General features: G+C 44.4%; 1 protein-coding gene across 1 annotated transcript in view; it reads left to right on the top strand.

Annotated features, from left to right (window-relative positions):
• Positions 1–24,051, top strand: part of dlgap1a (discs, large (Drosophila) homolog-associated protein 1a) — a 415,980-nt gene that overhangs the window by 334,737 nt on the left and 57,192 nt on the right. Inside the window, exons 10-11 of the mRNA XM_034183790.1 lie at positions 11,772–12,053; positions 19,388–19,520. Coding sequence (XP_034039681.1) covers positions 11,772–12,053; positions 19,388–19,520 — 415 coding nt within the window. The remainder of the gene's footprint in view (positions 1–11,771; positions 12,054–19,387; positions 19,521–24,051) is intronic.

Below are 24,051 nucleotides of genomic sequence, written 5' to 3'. Positions count from 1 at the left end.
AAATGTAATAATCAGTGTTGCCACAGTTACTTTGATAAAGTAATCCAATTACTGATTACTCCTTGAAAAAGTAACTTAGTTACTTTACTGATTACTCAGTTGTAAAAATAACTAAGTTAGATTACTAGTTACTTTTTTAGTTACTTTCCCCAGCTGCCGACAACAACCCTCTGCCACCTCAACATGACAATGATACATGTTTTGCCAAAACTCACTTTATAGTCACCCTTTCTTGACTTCAATGAAAATAAATACTTGTTTTATAAAAAGTAAAATAATCTTTCTTGACCTCATATTTAACTGTTGACAGCACTGTAACAGTAAAACTTGCAATTTCTAACCTACATTGTTTATAAATGTAACTATTAAATTCTGACATTTTTCTAACATTTAAATTCTCTATAAACATTTTACTTGTCAAAATTATTATTATTTTAAGTAGTATTAGTAGTTGTAGTAAAAAAAAAACAGCTTCAAAACTGGACCTTTAATCTAGGGGTGTTGTGAGGGGGGCACATCCCCGCCCCACGCCCCCATTCCATCTGGATTCGCCCCTGCTTTGGTGTTTGAGCACAAAGAATGGATAACATTTATTTATGCAGAAAACATGACCAGATTTACAGGTAAGAAAGTTTTATTGTGTTTTCACATCATGTGGTCCTCAGAAAGCGAGTTTAGGTGCATTTGAGTGGAAAATAGTGTTAGTTGTTGACGCGTCGCGGAGGATCAGCTGTTTTTAACGAGACGGTATGGAGCGGCTCAGCTCAGAATTCTAAATAAAGGAGAAAAAAAAAACGAAAAATGTCTTTGTAAAGCTCAGTGCAGGTGTGCTGATCACCGTGCTTTAAGAGATGAGGACGAGTCGTAGCTGATGAAAAGCTCACAGCTCACTTAAAGTGGGCAGCTCAGTCGAACCCCGACCTCCTGCCCACGGACCAAGTTTAATGCAGCTGTTGACCCACAATGCAAAAATAATAGTAACGCACAGTGACTTGGAGAAGTAATTTTAATCTGATTACTCATTTGGAAAGATTAACGCGTTAGATTACTTGTTACAAAAAAAAGTGGTCAGATTAACACATTTTTCAGTCAATTGGAGGCCCTGCAAACTAGTGCAACATGGTTGGTGCCCCACGCAGGCTGCGTAGTCTGCTTATGCCGAACGGCGGTGCTGCCGGTCACAATGACAGAACCACTGAAAAAATATTACCATCAGGGCACCGGAGCTTTGTTCAGGTGTTAGATCTTGTAGCCATTTGCCTCTAACAGTGTGTGGGAGGGTGATTTACAAATGTGTGTGTGTGTGTGTGTGTGTGTGTGTGTGTGGTGGGGGGGTTTGAACGATGCTATGATTAATGTTGCTAGGCAACAGAACAGGAGCTTTGTGTGTGTGTGTGTGTGTGTGTGTGTGTGTGTGTGTGTGTGTGTGTGTGTGTGTGTGTGTGTGTGTGTGTGTGTGTGTGCGGGGTTTCCATAGTTACTATAGCCAACAGGTCACAAGCCACAGCACAACCAAGCAAACGTGCAACGTCACAAACGGAGTCATGTTAGTCAGTCTCACTAAGTCTAGTCTAGTCTCACTAAGAATAAGAAAGAACTGTATTAATCCCAAAGGAAAGTGTTTTGCCAGAGTGCTGAAACAGTAAACATGGCTTTTTTGTTTGTTTGTTTGTTTTTTAGAGTGAGAACAGTGAGTGCACTTGCACAAGATGTTTGACAGTATTGCACATAGCTCTGAGTAACTGAAAACTCTGATCATTATGTATTCATCCTACAGAAGGGGGATGAATTATATAGTTTGATTGCCACAGGTAGGAAGGACCTCCTGTGGCGTTCTGTGGAGCACCTCAATGGCCTCAGTCTTTGGCTGAAGGTACTCTCAGTGTGGCATGCAGGGGGTGGGAGGTGTTGTCACGAAGGGTGAGCAGATTTCTCAACATCCTCATCTGACACCTCCATCACTGACTCCAGCTCCACCTGCAGGACTGAGCCAGCCCTCCTGATGAGCTTGTTGAGTTTTGTTCATGTCAGCTGCCTTCAGCCTGCTGCCTCAGCACACTACAGCATAGAAGATGACACTGGAGACCACAGAGTGATAAAACTTCGACAACATATTTCTGAAGACATTGAAAGATCTGAGCTTCTTGATGAAGTACAGTCCGCTCTGACCTTTCTTATACACAGCATCTGTGTTTACAGTCCAGTTCAGTTTGTCTATGTGGACACCCAGGTACTTGTAGTAGTCCACAATGTTCACCTCAGTTCCATTAATGGTAACTGGGTTCAGACGGGTCTTTCATCTTCTAAAGTCCACCACCAGCTCCTTCATCTTAGATATGTTGAGCTGCAGGTGGTTGAGTCCATAACACTCTACAAACCTGTCCACCACACTCCTGTAGTCAGCCTCCTGGTCACTACCGATGCAGCCTATGATGGCAGAGTCATCCAAAAACTTCTGCAGTGTGAACAGAATGTGAACAGAGTGTGAACAGAATGGGAGACAGAGAGCGCCCCCTGTGGTGCCCCCGTGCTGCTCCTGATGGTGTCAGTTGTAATGTCTTGAAGCTTCACACACTGTGGGTGGCCTGTGTGGTAGTTGGTAATCCAGGCCACCAGTGGAGCCTCCACCTTCATGTCCTGTAGCTCATCGCTGAGTCAGTCAGGCCACACCTTGTTGAACGCATTGGAGAAGTCGAAGAACATGACTCTCACAGTGCTGCCTGCCTCCTCCAGGTGAGAGTAAGCTCTGTGCAGCATGAAGATGATGGCATTCTCCACACCCCCTGTTGGACTGGTATGCAAACTGCGGGGGTCCAGTGATGGTTCCAGGACTGTGCAGAGGTGCCTCAGGATGAGCCTCTCAAGTGACTTCATAACATGTGATGTTAGGGCCACAAGTCTGTAGTCATTAAGTGTGCTGGGATTCTTCTTCTTGGGCACAGGGACCAGACATGAGGTTTTCCACTGCTCAGGAGCAACCATCTGGCTCAGGCTCAAGTTGAAGATGTTCTTGAAAATCCCACACAGCTGGAAAGCACATCTCTTCAGCACTGTGAGGCTGAGGCCACCAGGACCCTCAGCCTTTCCTGAACACAGATGACTAAATTCTCTTCTCACCTCCTCTGCAGTGATGGTGATGGGAGGCGTTGGGGAGAATGAGGGAGTGGTGAAGGAGGGAGAGGAGTGGAGACACATTGGTGGGAGGAAGGGGGTGGTAATAATTGTGGTGTGCAGTGAGTCCAGGGAGCACTGAGCAGGAGCTGGGGGAAGGCAGAGATAGTGTCAAACCTGTTGAAGAACAGGTTTAACTTGTTGGCCTCATGAAGGTCTCCTTCCATCATCATTCCATCGTAACTGCAAACAATCTACTAAATATGATCTCGGGCCAAAAATTCCAAAATACCACTAAAGTCTCTCTAACAGTATACAATGAATTGCAACATTGAAATATAGAGAGTATCTGTAGCCAGTCAATGATCATTCACCACAACAGAAGAGAACGGTCTGTGTTGTGGTAGTGCAATCAAGTTAGAATAGAACCCCAAAAATGCAGGTAAGTCAGAACACAAGAGTGGAGTCAAAAAACAAGTTATTTTTCCAAAAGGTGAGTGTAACACAAGGCACAGGGAGGTGACAAGTTCCAACAAATGTACAATTCATGATGAAGGGAATTCAGAAGGTGAGATGAGGAGGACCAGGTTCACTCAAACAGTTCTGTAAGGAGGGCAAAAACCATAACCAAATACTCACACAACAGAGGAAGAACTACTGGCAACAATGGAGAGAAGTAACACATGATAATGGACCCACAAGGTAAAGAGGACAATGGTGTGGTTTAAGTACACAAATTAAAGCACAGGTATGGTAATAAAGGGTGGCTGAAACATGTGATAAATGAACAAAGTACAAAGGGGCAGCAGAGAACAGACTTACACAAGTAAGGGTGACTGGAACAAGTGAATAATTAACAAAACACAAGAGGGCAACATACTAAGACAAATCCCTCAAAGCATAAACTGCAAAAATGACTGTGGTAAGTTAAAGAATAAGAACTCATTATGAACTGAACTGAAGACCTGAGCAGGAAGGTGATAAAACTGAGAGCCAAAAAAATAACCAAACAACCAGACATTCTTATAGAGACTCAAAACAGGAAACAGTTTGTACACATTAAGAATTCAAATACCTAACCACTGGAAAGAGAGTGAGAAATAAACAATACAAAACTGAAAACACCAAGATGTTAAATCACAGGCAAAGGACACATCATGTGCAACAGACAAGTGAGGATGCAGAGCAGAAGCTGAGGACAGACAAGATCAACATACGTGTCACTTGACAGAGGACTGACCTGAAGACCACTTGACACACTAGTTATGGATAGAGGGTGGAGACAACATGCATGGCCCACACACATGCAGTAAACAGAGTGCAGATGAACACACACACACAGACAACAGCAGGGAGGCAAGTGCACACGAAAGACACAAGACTGACAAACACTGACAGCAGAGGCATGACACAAAATATAAATGAGGAGGAAATAATATATACAAATAAGAGTCAAACCTATACTGGCCTCACAAAAACCCCAGAATGGAGGTCTCTGTGGAATGATGAGCAGTTTGAAGTATTTATAGTTATACAAAGTGATCATTATCAGATATCCAAAAATTGGCTGAGATTCCATTTTGAAGGATCTTTGAACAAAAACAACATTCTATACTTTGCCAGAGACTGTGGATCCAAACTGGGCTGTTTCAGGAGAGATTTCATCATGGCTGTTTAAAAGATATCAAGAACATTCGTTGTGTGCAGAGACCAACACTGTTTTTCGGCAAAACTGGTTTTATTCATGAGACCTGGAAGCTGATGGAAGATTATCATCAATTTCCCTTGTGGGATTCAATGAAGTGGTCAAACTACTCCACAGTGGCAAGGCCCCAGGGGTTGATGAGATCCGTCCAGAAATACTGAAGGCTCTGGGTGTTGTGGGACTGTCTTGGATGTGACATCTCTTCAATATTGCATTGAGGTCTGGAACAGTGCCTAAGGAGTGGCAAACTGGGGTGGTGGTCCCCATATTTTAAAAAGGGGACCAGAGAGTGTGTGTCAATTGCAGGGGAATCACACGACTCAGCCTCCTTGGTAAAGTCTATTCAAAGGGATCTGGAAAGCAGGGTTTGGCCGATTGTCGAGCCTCTGATTGAAGAGGAACAATGCGGGTTCCTTCCTGGTTGTGGAACAACAAACCAGCTCTTCACTCACAAGGATCCTGGAGGGTGCCTGGGAGTATGCCCATCCAGTCTACATGTGTTTTGTGGACTTGGAGAAGTCGTATGATCGGGTACCATGGGAGATACTGTGAGAGGTGCTACGGGAGTATGGAATGAGGGGGTCCCTTCCCAAGGCCATCAAATCTCCGTACTCACAAAGTGAGAGCTGTGTTGGGGTGCTCAGCAGTAAGTTGGGCTCATTTGCAGTGGGGGTTGGCCTCCACAAGGGCTGTACCTTTTCACCAATCCTGTTTGTGATATTCATGGACAAGATATGTTCACGAGTGAGGGGACAATGAAGCGTGAGATTGGCTGGAGAATTGGCGCAGCAGGGACGGTATTGCATTTACTCTCCCGTACTGATATGATGAAAATGGAGTTGAGCCAAAAGGCAAAGCTCTCAATCTACTGGTCAGTCTTCGTTCCTGCTCTCACCTATGGTCATGAGGATTGGGTCATGACCGAAAGAACTAGATCGCGGGTACAAACGGCCAAAATGGACTTCCTTAGGTGCATGGTTGGTGTCTCCCTTAGAGATAGGGTAAGAAACTCTGTCATCCGTGGGGAGCTCAGAGTAGAGCAGCTGCTCCTTTGCAATGAAACAAGCCACCTGAGGTAGTTCGGGCATCTGGTAAGGATGTCCCCTGGGTGCCTCCCTGAGGAGGTGTTCCAGGCACATCCATCAGAGAGGAGACTCAGAGGAAGACCCAGGACTAGGTGGAGAGATTATATCTCCACACTGGCCTGGGAACAGTTCGGGATCCCCCAGTCAGAGATGGTTAGTGTAGCCCGGGAAAGGGAAGTCTGGGTTCCCATGCTGGAGCTATTGCTCCCACGACCCAATCCCGGACACGCGGTTGAAGATGAGATGAGATAACAAATACACAATATACAAAAAACAAATATAAAATATAGAAATACAATGATTAAATACATAAAGAAATAACACAAACAGAAATAATATGAGAGAATGAATTTAATAAATACGGTAAAAATAAAATAAAGTAAAATAAATAATCACAGAAAAGTCTCACCATCTGTCCCTTTTTTGTGATTATTTATTTGACTTTAATTTTTTTTAACTTTATATATATATATATATATATATATATATATATATATATTTCACTTTGTCAGTTCCAGCTGAGAGGGAGTTGCTGGCTAGTGGTCAGCTGACACAAAGCGATGAGGAAAGTGATCACACATGAATGAGTTCACGCCTTTCCCCTAATTGTATGTATGTATTTTTTATTTTTCTGTATGCATGTTTTTTCTTCTTCCACTTTTTCTTTCTGTCATGTGGACTATAACTTACATGGTGGACATGATATTAGCCTGGCTGGCCAGCTGATGACAGTGATCTCACGGATAATTACAGATGTCCTAGCCTGGCTACATGGTCATCGCCATGGGCGCAGTGACGTGGCTTGGGGCAATCCAAAGGTGATTTAATGTGTTTGTAATTTTCCCCACTTCATGAGAACATGCCCACATGCGGTGGTGTGTTGAACGGTGATGTTCTTCATGGCACGATAGGTGATGTTCTTCATGGCACGATATGTATTCTCCAGCTGTAAGTTGCGAGTACACAGCGGTCAGCTGTTCCAGCATGGACATGACAGCTGTCCAGATGTGCACACTAGACTGGACAGCGATCGAACTCTGGCCACCGTTCGAGCCTTCCATACCTCAGCCGCACCTTGACAATGTTGGATCATGGTGTGGGGGGACAGCGACACACACACACACACACACACACACACTCCTTTCGTGTTTCTGGGGGTGGGGGGGGGGTGACATGACACACTCGCATGCTATTTGTTTTGCGGGAGGTGCTGGTCTAGTGGTTAAGCGTTGGGCTTGAGACCAGAGGATCCTTGGTTCAAATCCCAGGCTGACCAGAAAATCACTAACGGTCCTTGGGCAAGGTCCTTAATCCCCTAGTTGCTCCTGGTGTGTAGCGAGAGCCTTGTATGGCAGCACCCTGATATTGGCGTGATTGTGAGGCATTATTGTAAGTGCTTTGAGCATCTGATGCTGATAGAAAAGCGCTATATAAATGCAGTCCATTTATGATTTACCATTTGCGGGGAGTACGGCACACTCACACACTATTTGTGTTGCTGGGGGGGAGGGACTGCACACTTGCATGCCATTTGTGTTGCTTGAGGGAAACTGCACACTCGTGGGGCACTTAGAAAATTCTGGGCCATTTGCACAGCCAGCTTGAAAATGACCGTCTGCTCTCTACTTTCGTGCTGGCTGTGCAAATGGCCCTGAATTTTCTAAGTGCCCCGCGAGTGGTGTTGGACGTTCATGGGTGGCACCTGGACTCTGGCCGACTCCAGCCGAGAGTGGGATGAATGGGCACTCGCACGCCATTCACCATCATTCACTCGCTGCTGTGAAGGCTGCCTCGATCACACCATTCGGCCACGGTTCGAGATGGCCGATGATTTTGTGTAGCTCCTCAGTCGCAACACGACATGTCTGACTTGCGTACAACATGCCATGCGCATGTTGCGAGCACGATCAGATGGCAGTGCAACCTCATCTTACTCCTCATTTGAATGGGTTTCCAGCGCGAGTGGCACGCAGATGTAGAGTGCATGTGCTGTGCCCCAATGGATGTAGTGACTGCTGTACTAGGCATTCAAGGGCGCTCCAATTTTTCACAAGTGGCATTCAACTTCTCCTCATTCCTTCTACTCATTCCTCTTTGCAGCATTTCTCAAGCTCCATCAGATTGGATGGGGGGCATCGGTGCCCAGCCATTTTCAGATCTCCCCAGAGATGTTCAATTGGGTTCAGGTCTGTGCTCTGGCTGGGCCACAAAAGGCACATTCACAGAGTTGTCTTGAAGCCACTCCTTTGATATCTTGGCTGTGTGCTTAGGATCACTAACCTGCTGAAAGATGACCCGTCTCCCCAGTCTGAGGTCAAGAGTGCTCTGGAGAAGGTTTTCATCCAGGATGCCTCTGTATATTGAGGCATTCATTCCAACACTGCGGGAAGGCTGGTGTGTCATGCTAGCTAACACACCTGTATCTCTGAATAAAAACCTATTTTGTTTTGAATAAATGCATTTCTGTGTTTGCTATAGTCACATCAACAAACATTGATAGCATTTTGCACTCAGTGTGTTAGTTTCTCTGTATCTGAGACAGTGCACAGACCAGGCACACACTTATCGTCTTTACATAAACTATGCAAAACATGGGAACACACTCAAATTGGGGGAACAATTCTATAATGTGTGCAAGTAGAATTTTAAGCACTTTGCCTAGTAAAAAGTAGTCTCTCTCTCTCTGTCTCTCTCTCTCTCTCGCTCTCTCTCGCTCCCTGTCCATATATATATATATATATATATATATATATATATATATATATATATATATATATATGTATATATATATATACGAGGTCTGTTAGAAAAATATCCGACCTTTTTATTTTTTGCAAAAACCATATGGATTTGAATCGTGTGATTGCATCAGCCAAGGTTGAACCTTCGTGCGCATGCGTGAGTTTTTTCATGCCTGTCGGTTGCATCATTTGCCTGTGAGCAGGCTTTGTGTGAGCAGTGGTCCACCCCTCTCGTCGGATTTTTATTGCGAATAAATGTCTGAACGATTTGGAGCTTTGCTGCATCAAATTTTTCCAGAAACTGAGAGACCTCCAGGTGGACACCATTCGGAAAATTCAGATGGCTTTCAGGGACGATTTTATGGGGATTACACAGTTTAAGGAGTGCTCCAGCCGGTTTAAAGACCGCCCACAGCGTCTGAGAGCGCGGCGCACTCCGAGCACCGATTGACAGGCTGACACCCCGCTGAAACAACCAGATCATTTCCAACGTGAAGGCTTTGTTGATCCGGGATGTCGTCTGACTTCCACAGGAATGGCAGAAGACGTGGACATCAAGACTTTTTCGGCACATTCCACTGTTAGAGGAGTTTTTTTCATGGAAAGAGAAGCAGAGGGATGCACCACCGTGCCTCTCATGGTGCGGGACAAAAGCACCTCCGTGTTGGTCTCACAGGACAGCTTTCAGATGGCTTTCAGACAGCTTTTGGTGGCTTTTCAGTTGTGTGACTATCCGAGAAATTGTGCATGAGCTGGACATGCCAGAACATGTCCTATCAGGCTTCATCACAGCGTTGCTTTGCACCATGCGGCTCCACCGCGACGCGCGGAATTCCTCCGCATGTCTGTCTCAGTGTGCCGAAAATGTGCAGATGTCCACATCTTCCGCAATTCCTATGGAAGTCAGACGACGTCCCGGATCAACACAGCGTCCAGTGTGGAAATGAACGGCACATTTCACTGTTACAGGAGTTTTTGTCATGGAAAGAGGAGCGGAGGAATTGCGCGCATCGCTGTGGAGCCGCATGGCGCAAAGCAACGACGTGATGAAGCCTCACAGGACATGTTCTTGCATGTCCAGCTCATGCACAATTTCTCGGATAGTCACACGACTGAAAAGCCACCGAAAGCCGTCTGAAAGCCATCTGAAAGCTGTCCTGTGAGACCAACACGGAGGTGCTTTTGTCCCGCTCCATGAGCGGCACGGTGGCGCATCCCTCTGCTTCTCTTTCCATGAAAAAAACTCCTGTAACAGTGGAATGTGCCGAAAAAGTCTTGATGTCCACGTCTTCTGCCATTTTTGTGGAAGTCAGACGACGTCCCGGATCAACAAAGCCTTCACGTTGGAAATGATCTGGCTGTTTCAGCGGGGTGTCAGCCTGCCGATCGGCGCTCGGAGTGCGCCGCGCTCTCAGACGCTGTGGGCGGCCTTTAAATCGGCTGGAGCACTCCTTAATCTGTGTAATCCCCATGAAATCGTCCCTGAAAGCCATCTGAATTTTCCGAATGGTGTCCACCTGGAGGTCTCTCACAGTTTCTGGAAAAATTTGATGCAGCAAAGCTCCAAATCGTTCAGACATTTATTCTCAATAAAAATCCGACGAGAGGGGTGGACCACTGCTCACACAAAGCCTGCTCACAGGCAAATGATGCAACCGACAGGCGTGAAAAAACTCACGCATCAATCAATCAATCAATTTTTTTATATAGCGCCAAATCACAACAAACAGTTGCCCCAAGGCGCTTTATATTGTAAGGCAAGGCCATACAATAATTATGTAAAACCCCAACGGTCAAAACGACCCCCTGTGAGCAAGCACTTGGCTACAGTGGGAAGGAAAAACTCCCTTTTAACAGGAAGAAACCTCCAGCAGAACCAGGCTCAGGGAGGGGCAGTCTTCTGCTGGGACTGGTTGGGGCTGAGGGAGAGAACCAGGAAAAAGACATGCTGTGGAGGGGAGCAGAGATCGATCACTAATGATTAAATGCAGAGTGGTGCATACAGAGCAAAAAGAGAAAGAAACAGTGCATCATGGGAACCCCCCAGCAGTCTACGTCTATAGCAGCATAACTAAGGGATGGTTTAGGGTCACCTGATCCAGCCCTAACTATAAGCTTTAGCAAAAAGGAAAGTTTTAAGCCTAATCTTAAAAGTAGAGAGGGTGTCTGTCTCCCTGATCTGAATTGGGAGCTGGTTCCACAGGAGAGGAGCCTGAAAGCTGAAGGCTCTGCCTCCCATTCTACTCTTACAAACCCTAGGAACTACAAGTAAGCCTGCAGTCTGAGAGCGAAGCGCTCTATTGGGGTGATATGGTACTACGAGGTCCCTAAGATAAGATGGGACCTGATTATTCAAAACCTTATAAGTAAGAAGAAGAATTTTAAATTCTATTCTAGAATTAACAGGAAGCCAATGAAGAGAGGCCAATATGGGTGAGATATGCTCTCTCCTTCTAGTCCCCGTCAGTACTCTAGCTGCAGCATTTTGAATTAACTGAAGGCTTTTTAGGGAACTTTTAGGACAACCTGATAATAATGAATTACAATAGTCCAGCCTAGAGGAAATAAATGCATGAATTAGTTTTTCAGCATCACTCTGAGACAAGACCTTTCTGATTTTAGAGATATTGCGTAAATGCAAAAAAGCAGTCCTACATATTTGTTTATGCGCACGAAGGTTCAAGCTTGGCTGATGCAATCACACGTGATTCAAATCCATATGGTTTTTGCAAAAAATAAAAAGGTTGGATACTTTTCTAACAGACCTCGTATATGTTCTCTGACATGGAGTGACAGAGCCTACAGATGATACCACAGCCCATTCTGTACCTTGTGGGTCCACCTCTATTGGTGCATGCAGTAAAGTACAGTAGGGTAAAGCAACATAATTTGCACTGTTATAATTTGCACGTGTGTTATCATATCGTGCCACGTGTCAGCATCAAAATCCATTTAGTCCTTTGTTTCCAAACTTCGATTTTGCTTCAGGTTTTTTTTCAGTGCTTCTATACACCTTCATGTTTTTTTTTCCATGTTTCTGACAGTATTATTTTAATTATAGTCTGATATCTTTTCTTGCTGTAATGACAAACTTCATTGGTCACTAAAATTCAGATTTATTCCATCCAGGCAGATTTGGACATGCCAGACCTGCTGGACACGCCTCTAGGATCCCCGGAGACTGATATGGATATCATGTCACCTGGTGTCCTGTCTCGGCGTTATTCCCGTGATGGGGGTGCCTCCACAGTCAGCATCCAGGGCTCAGGGAATCATTACCATGCCTGTGCCTCAGATGAATATGAGGATGTTGGCTTTGACCCATCAATCCTTCCCCCTCCAGATCCATGGATAGACAGCGTGACCGATGACCCTCTTGACATCTGCTTTGACAGCTCTGCTCTTTTGGAGGTATGTGGGATTTTTTTTTTACATTGATTTAATAAGAGGGGGCTGTCATAACAAAGCCCCACACCCCCTGTTTAACTATAGGATAATAGAGTTTACATCAAAGCTATGACATTTTAAATATTTATTTCCAACAGATTGCACAAGAGATCATAGATATCAGGTAACAAAATCAAGGAGAAACAGTTCTAATATATTATTAAATATATATCTTCACTTGTTGTACAGATGCATTTGTTGTTTAAATTTCATTGAAATGGCAGCACAGTGTCTTAGTGGTTAGCACTGTTACCTCACAGCAAGAACGACCCAGGTACTCTTTCAATGTGGTCCTTTCTATGTGGGGTTTGCATGTTCTCCCCATGTTTGCGTGGGTCCCTCCGAGGATTCCAGCTTCCTCCAGTCTCCAAAGACATGCATGTTCAGTTATTTGGAAACTTTAAGAATTGACTGTAGGTATGAGCGACAATGTGAATGACTTTGTTTTTGTGTATGTTGTAAACCCTAGTTCTTTAATTAGTTCCATCCTGAATAGTCAAAAAGAAACTCTGTAAGTACAAAAATACAATTTATTCAGTTTCAAATGAAGTTAGGCGGATCTGGATCCTTGACAGACTATGTCAGTCTGTCCTATGTCAGTAACTGGTTCAAACTTGAAAGATGTAAAAACAAGACCATGGGTTGGCGACCACTATGCCTGTTGTTACACCTTTTCACATGATAAGAAGATAACAGACACAGATAACAGATAAAAGACATGCAGAACTGGAAGCTATAATTGTCCAGGTATCCCTTGCAAAAGAGGTCTCGATCTCAAAGGGACTAACCTGCTTAAATAAAGATTAAATTAAATTAAACAGTTACAAATCATACTCTTCTGAGCAGATAAAAAATCTAGCGAGACAGAGTCTCACAGAGACAAGATTGAGTAAACATGACTGCACCTGACTGAGTTTGTCCCGGGGTATAAGATGGGATCTTACCCATCATGGGCTATCCAGCCTTCCATACTCGCCTGAGACAGGATGCTGACTGGGCAGGAGCACCAAGTGGGTATGTGTCAAGGGAGAGGGAACAGACATTGAAGATGTCATATCCAAGTAGTTTAAACTTGCACAGGCCATTAAATTTGTGGGATCCTTGAAAGTGAATTGAGCTACCTACCTAGTGATCTACTTAAGAATACACCTGATGGCTAGATCAATTGCTGCAATCAGCCAACAACAAATAGCAGTATTATTACATCCCCATGAAAAATAATAGCTAAATATTGCTAAAATACGGTCTCAAAACACCCAGGTCCTCACACCTCACGGCCTGGTGTGGGTGTTTAGGGCTCATCATTATTTAAGAGGACTAACAGAGACACCCATGATTCCCAGCCCCATGCCTCGGACAAACACAATCCGTATGTATTCCGTAGGTGAATAATGTACAGTACTTCATAACGTAGGTGTTTTGTAACAAGGTTCGGTCAGATCGGCACACAGAAATGATCACACAGACTGCATTTTGCTAGAACAAACAGGCGTATATTTATTCCCCACAAAAGCAGTTACATCAAACACAAGTGGTTGCAGCACATAAAATATCTCTTTCTCTCTTACCGTGACGCCTTTAAGGTGGAGAGCCAACACCTTCGGCAGAGTGCGCTTGTCAACCGGCTGGGCGTTCGTACGTAACCCACAGCAGACTCTATCGGAGCATGGCTCTGCCCCCTCTTTTCTAGTGTGTGCGCGAAGGGAGGGTGAGTGGCCATCTCAAACTCCCAGGTGCACATAATTCCTTTAATCAACAGGCATCTGAAAGTTATTTCCTCTTGCAAAAACATAATGACCCCAGCTTTTCACTCCCAGTTCAGAATGACCCCAGCATGCTTCACTCCCAGTCGTTAGTGGCTACAAAAACAAATTCGTGCAATTAGTGTAATAATACATCATCAGGGTTACTTTAAGACAGGGGCAAAACAACATAATCTTTTCTCCACACAGTAGGATACTGAGCAGACAATCAAACAGTTAAAAAGCTTATAAAATAATAAAAACTTGATAGAGGTATAAGAAGGAAAATGGAAACACAGAATGGGTGGGACCCCAAAGGCAGCTGACAGGTACCGGCAGGCCAAGCGTGCCGCAGCCCATGTGGTCGTAGAGGCAAAAACTCGGGTCTGGGAGGAGTTCGGGGAGCCCATGGAGGAGGACTATCGGTCGGCCTCGAAGAGATTCTGGCAAACCGTCCGGCACCTCAGGAGGTGGAAGCAGCTCTCCACCAGCACTGTTTACGGTGCGGGTGGGGAGCTGTTGACCCTGACTGGGGATGTTGTCGGGCGGTGGAAGGAAAACTTCGAGGATCTCCTCAATCTCATCATCATGTCTTCCAAAGAGGAAGCAGAGACTGGGGACTCAGAGGCGGACTCATCCATTACTCAGGCCGAAGTCACTGAGGTGGTTAGAAAGCTCCTCGGTGGCAAGGCTCCTGGGGTGGATGAAGTCCGTCCTGAGTACCTTAAGTCTCTGGATGTTGTGGGACTGTCTTGGCTGACACGCCTCTGCAACATCGCATGGCGAACGGGGACAGTGCCTCTCGATTGGCAGACCGGGGTGGTGGTCCCTCTGTTTAAGAAGGGGGACTGGAGGGTGTGTTCCAACTATAGGGGGATCACACTCAGCCTCCCCGGTAAGGTCTATTCCAGAGTACTGGAGAAGAGAATTTGACCGATGGTCGAACCTCGGATTCAGGAGGAGCAGTGTGGTTTTTGTCCTGGTTGCAGCACACTGGACCAGCTCTACACGCTCCATCGGGTGCTCGAGGGTTCATGGGAGTTCACCCAACCAGTCCACATGTGTTTTGTGGATCTGGAGAAGGCATTTGACCGTGTCCCTCGGGGCACCCTGTGGGGGGTGCTCCGGGAGTACAGGGTCCGGGGTCCTTTGCTAAGGGCTATCCGGTCCCTGTACGACCGCAGCAGGAGCTTGGTTCGCATTGCCAGTAGTAAGTCAAACCTGTTTCCAGTGCACGTTGGCCTCCGCCAGGGCTGCCCTTTGTCACCAGTTCTGTTCATTATTTTTATGGACAGAATTTCTAGGCACAGCCAGGGTGTAGAGGGGGTCTGGTTTGGGAACCACAGAATCTCGTCTCTGCTGTTTGCGGACGATGTGGTTCTGTTGGCTTCGTCAAATCAGGACCTTCAGCGTGCACTGGGGCGGTTTGCAGCCGAGTGTGAAGCGTCCGGGATGAGAATCAGCACCTCCAAATCCGAGGCCATGGTTCTCGACCGGAAAAAGGTGCTTTGCCCTCTAAAAGTCGGTGGAGTGTCCTTGCCTCAAGTGGAGGTGATGATGCTTTGGGCATCACACAGATTAAGGAGCGGTACAACCGGTTTAAAGACGGCCGCACATTGGTGGACAGCGCGCCACGCTCCAGTCGGCCATCAACATGCTGAAATGGCCAGATCATTTCCAAAGTGAACACTGCGGTGATGCGAGACCGTAGTGTGACTATTTGAGAAATTGCGGAAGAGGTGGACATCAGCACTTTTTCGGTACATTCCATTGTGAAAGAAGATTTGGCCATGAAAAGAGTGGTGGTGAAATTCTTTCCTGAAGCTTCTGATGGCGGAGCAAAAGCGCCTCCGTATTGAAGTCTCACAGGACATGCTGGACTCCGAAAAATGATGCCCACCTCTTCTACCATTCGGAGGATTCAGACGGCTTTCGGTGGCTTTTCATTCGTGTGACTATCCGAGAAATTGTGGAAGAGGTGGGATGTCACAGCATGTCCTGCTTACTGCTACCAGCAAATGACGCAATCGACAAGCGTGAAAAAGTTCACGCATGCGCACAAAGGTTCAAGGTTGGCTTATGCAAGCACATGTGATTCAAATCCATCAGGTTTTTGCAAAAAATTAAAAAGTCGGATACTTTTCTAACAGACCTCATATATATATATATATATATATATATATATATATATATATATATATATATATATATATATATATATATATATATATATATGTTGGAAGTCTCACAGGACATGTTGTGGCATGCCCAGCTGTTACACAATTTCTCGGATACTCACTCAACTGAAAACCCACGAAAGCCGTCTGAATCTTCCGAATGGTTTCCAACACGGAGGTGTTTGTTGTGCGCCATGAGCGGCTCTGTCCCGACGCGCGAATTCCTCCGCATGTCTTTCATTACAAAATCTCCTGTAACAGTGGAATGTGCCACAAAAGTGCTGATGTCCACATTCATCTGCGATTTCTCTGGTAGTCACACGATGTGCCGGATCAACAGAGCCTTCACTTTGGAAATGATCTGATCGTTTCAGCCTGTCGATGGCCGCTGGGAGCACGGCGTGCCTTCAGCCGCTGTGGGCCGTCTTTAATCCGGTTGTAATGGTCCTTAATCTGTGTGATGCCAATAGACTCTTCACCGAAAACCATATGAATTTTCCGAATGTTTCCACTTGGCTGTCTCACACAGTTTCTGAAAAAATTTTCATGGAGCAAAGCGGCAGTCGCTCAGCCATTTCCCTGACAATGAAAATCCGACGAGGGGGCTGGACCAGTGCTCACTTAAAGCCTGCCCACAGGCGAATAATACAATCGACAGGCGTGAAAAAGTTCACGCATGCGCACAAAGGTTCAAGCTTGGCTGATGCAAGCGCACATGATTCAAATCCATGTAGTTTTTGAAAAAAATAAAAAGGTCCGTTACTTTTTGGACAGACCTCTCGTGTATATATATAAGTTTTTATCAGTTTAAGTAGTTTATGGATTTCAGTCGGTTTACGGGTCAATTACTGCAGGAAATCTTGATCGCAAACCGGATCTCCACAAATTTTTTTTTTTGCGGGGGTCACTACAACCTGTGGAGGTGATCCGAGCAGCTCTCACTTCTGGAATCAAATGCCCGGCCCCGCTGGGTGTGTCCTGCTGACAGTGTCAGGTGAGGAGTTTGACTGGGACAGTCCTCCTGTCAAACTCACAGAGGACAGAAACCTCCCCCTCCAGTAAACGGCTCAATAAATCTTAAGAGAAATGTAGAAAAACAAACACTAGTTTCTAATCTCAGGAAGGTAGACAACGAGCTACAACCTTATTTTTATCCATATGAACCGTCCTCTGAGCTGGAAAAATAATATTGACCTGAACTAGCAGGCAGCGGAGAAATGGAAGCGTAGGACACTTCTAGAAATTGCAAAAAGAAGACACCAGAAAAATAAATAAATAATAAATTCAGGTGTGGTGTCACCAAATTCACTGAACACAGTGGTCTCCTGCTGGTTATACTACAGCACTCAGTTTGGAAAATGTGCAAAAATGTTCCATCCATCCATCCATTTTCTTCCGCTTTATCCGGAGTCGGGTCGTGGGGGCAACAGCTCAAGCAAAGCCGCCCAGACCTCCCGATCCACACACCTCCCCCAGCTCCTCCTGGGGAACCCCAAGGCGTTCCCAAGCCAGCCGAGAGTGCAAAAATTTTATTTTAGTGAATTAGTGAATTTTATGACTTACTTTAAGATTAAAAATCACAAAAATTTAGTTTTCACTGGTTTGAGTTCCTGTCTAGTTTTGTTTATGTACTTCATTCTGGTCATTGTTTAGTCTTCAGTGTGATGATTTATTTCTGCAGTTCCCTTATGTGTACCTTTGCTCCCGGCTTTGCTTTTCTGTGAGTTTCAGTATGTTTTATTTTGTTCCACATGCCTGCAGATGTCTGGTTAGTTTCTGTTCACCTTTTGTTGTTATTTGTCACATGACCTTTTGACCTTTCCATTTTGTTCAGTCAGTTCCTTATTTGCACTTGCTCTTCCTCCTTCCTCTGGTTTGACTCACCTGTTGTTCATTTTATTGTCATCATCATTTTTATTATTCTAGCACTGGTTATTGTTTGTTCTGTTATTTATTTCCCTGCACCATGTTTCTCCCATGTGAGTCTTTAGTCCCACATCCTCGTTTACCACTCACCTGTTGTTACTTTCACCTGTGTTAAGCACTTCCTTGTTTTTCAGTCAGTGCCGGTGTCGCCGACTGAACGGTCCTACCTAAAAATTGGTCTGCCCTGCTTTCACTGTGTATGCATAATTTCTGAGCGTCAGCAGCGATTCACCGATTATCACCTCGTTGCTGCTTAAAACTGCACTCCAGTCATTGTCTATCTCAGCAACAGATATCTGAAGCTTTTGTACAACAATCATTTCCACATAAATTGTGGAATAATTTAAGAGGTTTTAATTTGTCATCTGATGATTAATAATCACGATCGCTTTGGGTGTAGAGAGTCCGTCTCAGAGTCAGTCTCAGATGCATGCGCAGTGAAGGCAGGGCGGATCAATTTGTAAGGGGGACCGTTCGGTCGGTGACACCGGTTCATTGCGTATGTGTCCTGTCAAAACTCTTGCCATGGATTCCTGTATAATCTCGTGTGTAAGTACCTGTTCCTTACCCCAGTCTTAATCATTTTGTAATTGTGGCCACAGAGCTTTCTCCTACCGTGCCCCAGCTCTGTGGAACGATCTCCCGTCACTCCTTCATCAGTCTGATACTGTGTAGACTTTTAAGTCACGTTTAAAGACTCATTTGTTTTCCCTGTTTTATCATTAGTTTTATGATGTGTTTTTATTGTATTCTTTTATGGTCGTCTTTTTATTGTGTTTTAAATTTTTAATTCAGTTATTTTGTTGTTGTTTTATGTTGTGTGAAGCGCCTTGAGACGATTTCATCGTGAATTGGCGCTATATAAATTAATACATTTGATTTGATTTTGATTTTGGCCCTGGTTTTTGATTGTTTCACTTTGCAGCCTCTGCTGGGTTTTTGATGCACTGTATTAATGGGATTTTTTGGGGGGACTGTTAAATACCTTTTAGCACTTTTTGAAACTTTGTCACAGTAAATCACTTTGGATGATATAATCCCTCGTGTCCACACTGCCTGCATTTTGGGTTTCAACTGAACTCTAATGCTAATGTTGTGTCTTCTTCTGCCTCTCTGTCCTGTGCTGTGGTCCTTGGTTCCATTCTGGTACCTACTTTCTGCTTGCTGTCCTGTGACACTGAAGATCAGTGGACAGTGTAAATGGCTTTAAGAAGAGGTTGAAGGTCCACTTGTTTAGGCTTGGCTTTACTGAGTATTTTTTACTGGTTATGAGTTTTGATCTAAAACACTTTGAGGCTCTTCTTGAAAGGTGGTATGTGGATACGTTTTAATGACTTCATATTGTCAAAATATCAAAAGATGATGGAGGATGACTTCATTGACATCTACGACCACTGTCCTCCATCTTTTACATTGGACCTTGGCTATTTCTGTAATGTTTCCTTTTTTGCAGGCTGTGCAGCGCTCGGTGTGCCAGAGAGATGGACGCTGGTTTCTGAAGCTGCTCCATGCTGAGACAGACCGCATGGAGGGATGGTGTCGGCAAATGGAGATGGACCAGAGGGAAAATGACCTACCTGAAGACAGTATGTCTGTAAATGTGTTCACACTGTATGATTCTACTTTCCAAGTTCAGTCTATATTTCTCTCAGAGAGTTTATCTGAGGGTGTCAGTGCAGATCAGGTCTCAGTGGAATAAGGTTTGATTCCTGGTCATACTACCTGTCTGAGTCCTTGGATTTAATCTGCATCGTCCTGATCCATCCAGCTATAAATGAGTAGAAAACTAGCCTGTGCTGGACTGGTGTCCTGTCCAGGGAGAGTTGTAGACTTTCATCTTCATGCTGTGGTGACCAGGGAAAAGCACAATCTCTGTAGGACTTACAAACTAAAAACTTTTTTCAGTGCCAAAACCATTTAAAAAAATGTTAATTTCAGTGTCTTATAAAAAGTGGTAAAATGATGGAGCACATATAAATGTATGCTGACACTGACAGACACTTACAGACTGTGAGTAAACCAGACTTATTTATTAATTATGTTGCTGATGTTCTTTTCTCAATGTTATGAGGATACGAGGGAGCATCCTAGCTACACCTTGTCCAGTATAACTTTTCTTCATCCAATATTTCTCTATGTTGGACTCCTTACCATCCATCAATTGTTATGTTCTCCACCCCCCTCCCAAATTAAGCAAACAACAAAGAGTCAAGTAAATTATATATATATATATATATATATATATATATATATACACACACATACATACAGTGAGGAAAATAAGTATTTGAACACCCTGCAGTTTTACAAGTTCTCCCACTTAGAAATCATGGAGGGGGTCTGAAATTTTCATCTTAGGTGCATGTCCACTGTGAGAGACATTCTAAAAAAAAAAAATCCGGAAATCACAATGTATGATTTTTTAAATAATTTATTTGTATGTTACTGCTGCAAATAAGTATTTGAACACCTGTGAAAATCTGTGTTAATATTTGGTACAGTAGCCTTCGTTTGCATTTACAGAGGTCAAACGTTTCCTGTAGTTTTTCACCAGGTTTGCACAGACTGCAGCAGGGATTTTGGTCCACTCCTCCATACAGATCTCCTCTAGATCTTTCAGGTTTGGAGTTTCAGCTCCCTCCAAAGATTTTTTATAGAGTTCAGGTCTGGAGACTGGCCAGGCCACTCCAGGACCTTGAAATGCTTCTTACGGAGCCACTCCTTAGTTGCCCTGGCTGTGTGTTTGGGGTCATTGTCATGCTGGAAGACCCAGCCATGACCCATCTTCAATGCTCTTACTGAGGGAAGGAGGTTGTTTGCCAAAATCTCACAATACATGACCCCATCCATCCTCCCTTCAATACGGTGCAGTCGTCCTGTCTCCTTTGCAGAAGAGCATCCCCAGAGTATGATGTTTCCACCCCCATGCTTCACGGTTGGGATGGTTTTCTTGGGGTTGTTCTGATCCTCTAAACATGGTAAGTGGAGTTGATTCCAAAAAGCTCTTTTGTGATCTTATCTGACCACATGACCTTCTCCCATGCCTCCTCTGGATCATCCAGATGGTCATTGGTGAACTTCAAACGGGCCTGGACATGTGCTGGCTTGAGCAGGGGGACCTTGCTGCCCTGCAGGATTTTAAACCATGAGAGCATCATGTGTTACTAATGTAATCTTTGTGACTGTGGTCCCAGCTCTCTTCAGGTCATTGACCAGGTCCTCCTGTGTAGTTCTGAGCTTTCTCAGAATCATCCTTACCCCACAAAGTGAGATCTTGCATGGAATCCCAGACCGAGGGAGATTGACAGTCATATTGTGTTTCTTCCACTTTCTAATAAATAATCATAACAGTTGTTGTCTTCTACCAAGCTGCTTGCCTGTTGTCCTGTAGTCCATCCCAGCCTTGTGCAGGTCTACAGTTTTGCCCCTGGTGTCCTTAGACAGCTCTTTGGTCTTGGCTATGGTGGACAGGTTGGAGTGTGATTGATTGAGTGTGTGAACAGGTGTCTTTTATACAGGTAACAAGTTCAAACAGGTGCAATTAATACAGGTAAAGAGTGCAGAATAAGAGGGCTTCTTAAAGAAAAATTAACAGGTCTGTGAGAGACAGAATTCTTGCTAGTTGGCAGGTGTTCAAATACTTATTTGCAGCAGTAACACACAAATAAATTATTAAAAAATCATACATTGTGATTTCCGGATTTTTTTTTAGATTATGTCTCTCACAGTGGACATACACCTAAGATTAAAATTTCAGACCACTCCATGATTTCTTGCAAAATTGCAGGGTGTTCAAATACTTATTTTCCTCACTGATTATTCAAAATACACCTCATGGATACACTGGGATGCATCATCAGTGATGTATCCTGGGGTCATCGGGTGTTTCGGGTCTTGCAACATCATACACCCTCACCCAGGCGACCCAGCCGAGGGTGATCAAGTCCCGACTTGCGTCCCAGTAGCAGCCCACAGATCTGCCCTCTTCATCCAAAGCCACCTGGTGGCCTTTTTGGCGGCTTCGCTTGCGGACTTGACGGCCCTCTTCTTTGCCGCTCCTACAATTCCCAGGCGGCTGAGGACCTTGCACAGAGACCGCCCTGCAAATCCCCTGCCGCCTACCTCTATGGGCTCGTAGACTGTCTTCCAGCCTCCCTCCCTGCACTCCTCCACCAGTTCCTGGTACTTAGCCCTCTTCCTCTCATTGGCTTCCTCGATGTTTTCTTCCCAGGGCACTGTCAACTCCAGTATGATCAGCTGTTTCGAAGACTGAGAGGTCATGATCATATCTGGGCGAAGGAATGTTGTTGCTGGGGGAACCTCAGCTGCCTACCCAGGTCAACCTGCAGCTGCCAGTCAGATGCTGTGTGGAGTAGTCCTGATGTCGGTTTGCTTTGGGTTTCTCTCTCTCTCTCTCTCTCTCTCTCTCTCTATATATATATATATATACTTGTACATGTGCAATAATAACCTGTGCAATAATAATGCTGTCTAATCAGCATCTTGATATGCCACACCTGTGAGGTGGGATGAATTATCTCAGCAAAGGAGAAGTGCTGACTAACACAGATTTAGACAGATTTGTGAACAGTATATGAGAAAAATAGGACTTTTGTGAAAGAAATGACAGAAAATGTTTTAGATCTTTGAGTTCAGCTCACGAACAATGGGTGGAAAAACAAAAGTGTTGCTTTATATTTTTGTTCATTGTAGTTAGCTGCCATCCAGCCACCAATAACCTCAACACAGCTCTGAAGAGCTGATACCCTGGAAACTATTTGAGGAGTGAATGAAATATTTACATATCACGGATTTCAATTATAATGGACAAAACTCGCTGGGCCACCTGAATTCATTATATGTGGGTTTTACTCTCTCTCTCTCTCTCTCTCTCTCTCTCTCTCTCTCTCTGTGTGTGTGTGTGTGTGTGTGTGTGTGTGTATATATACAACCCCAATTCCGATGAAGTTGGGATGTTGTATGAAATGTAAATAAAAACAGAATACAATGATTTGCAAATCCTCTTCAACCGATATTCAATTGAATACACCACAAAGACAAGATATTTAATGTTCAAACTGATAAACTTTATTGTTTTTGTGCAAATATTTGCTCATTTTGAAATGGATGCCTGCAACACATTTAAAAAAAAGCTGGGACAGTGGTATGTTTGCCACTGTGTTAAATCACCTTTCCTTCTAACAACACTCAATAAGCGTTTGGGAACTGAGGACACTAATTGTGAGTGTCATGATTGGGTATAAAAAGAGAATCCCCAGAAATCTCAGCCATTCACAAGTGAAGATGGGGCGAGGATCACCACTTTGTAAACAACTGCATGAAAAAATAGTCCAACAGTTTAAGAACAATGTTTCTCAATGTTCAATTGCAAGGTATTTAGGGATTCCATCATCTACAGTCCATAATATAATCAGAAGACTCAGAGAATCTGGAGAACTTTCTACATGTAAGCAGCAAGGGTGAAAACCAACACTGAATGTGCGTGACCTTTGATCCCTCAGGCAGCACTACATTAAAAACTGACATCATTGTATAAAGGATCTGGGCTCAGGAACACTTCAGAAAACCATTGTCATTTAACACAGTCGCTATATCTACAAGTACAAGTTAAAACTCTACCATGCAAAGTGAAAGCCATACATCAACAACATCCAGAAACACCACCTCCTTCTCTGGGCCCGAGCTTATTTGAAATGGACAGAGGCAAAGTGGAAAAGTGTACTGTGGTCTGATAAGTCCACATTTCAAATTGTTTTTGGAAATCATGGATGTCGAGTCCTCTCGACAAAAGAGGAAAAAGACCATCCAGATTGTTACCAGCGCAAAGTTCAAAAGCCAACATCTACATGCATGGGCACTTGTACATCTGTGATCGCATCATCAATGCTGAAAGGTACTTCCAGGTTTTGGAGCAACACATGCTGCCATCCAGGTAACGTCTTTTTCAGGAAGGCCCCTGCTTACTTCTGCAAGTCAATGCCAAGCTACATTCTGCACGTGTTAAAACAGTGTGGCTTCGTAGTAAAAGAGTGCGGGTACTAGACTGGCCTGCTTGCAGTCCAGACCTGTCGCCCATTGAAAATGTATGGCGCATTA

This window comes from Thalassophryne amazonica, chromosome 12 (genome assembly GCF_902500255.1).
Source record: "Thalassophryne amazonica chromosome 12, fThaAma1.1, whole genome shotgun sequence".
Lineage (NCBI taxonomy): Eukaryota > Metazoa > Chordata > Actinopteri > Batrachoidiformes > Batrachoididae > Thalassophryne > Thalassophryne amazonica.
This window is presented reverse-complemented; position numbering and strand designations above follow the sequence as displayed.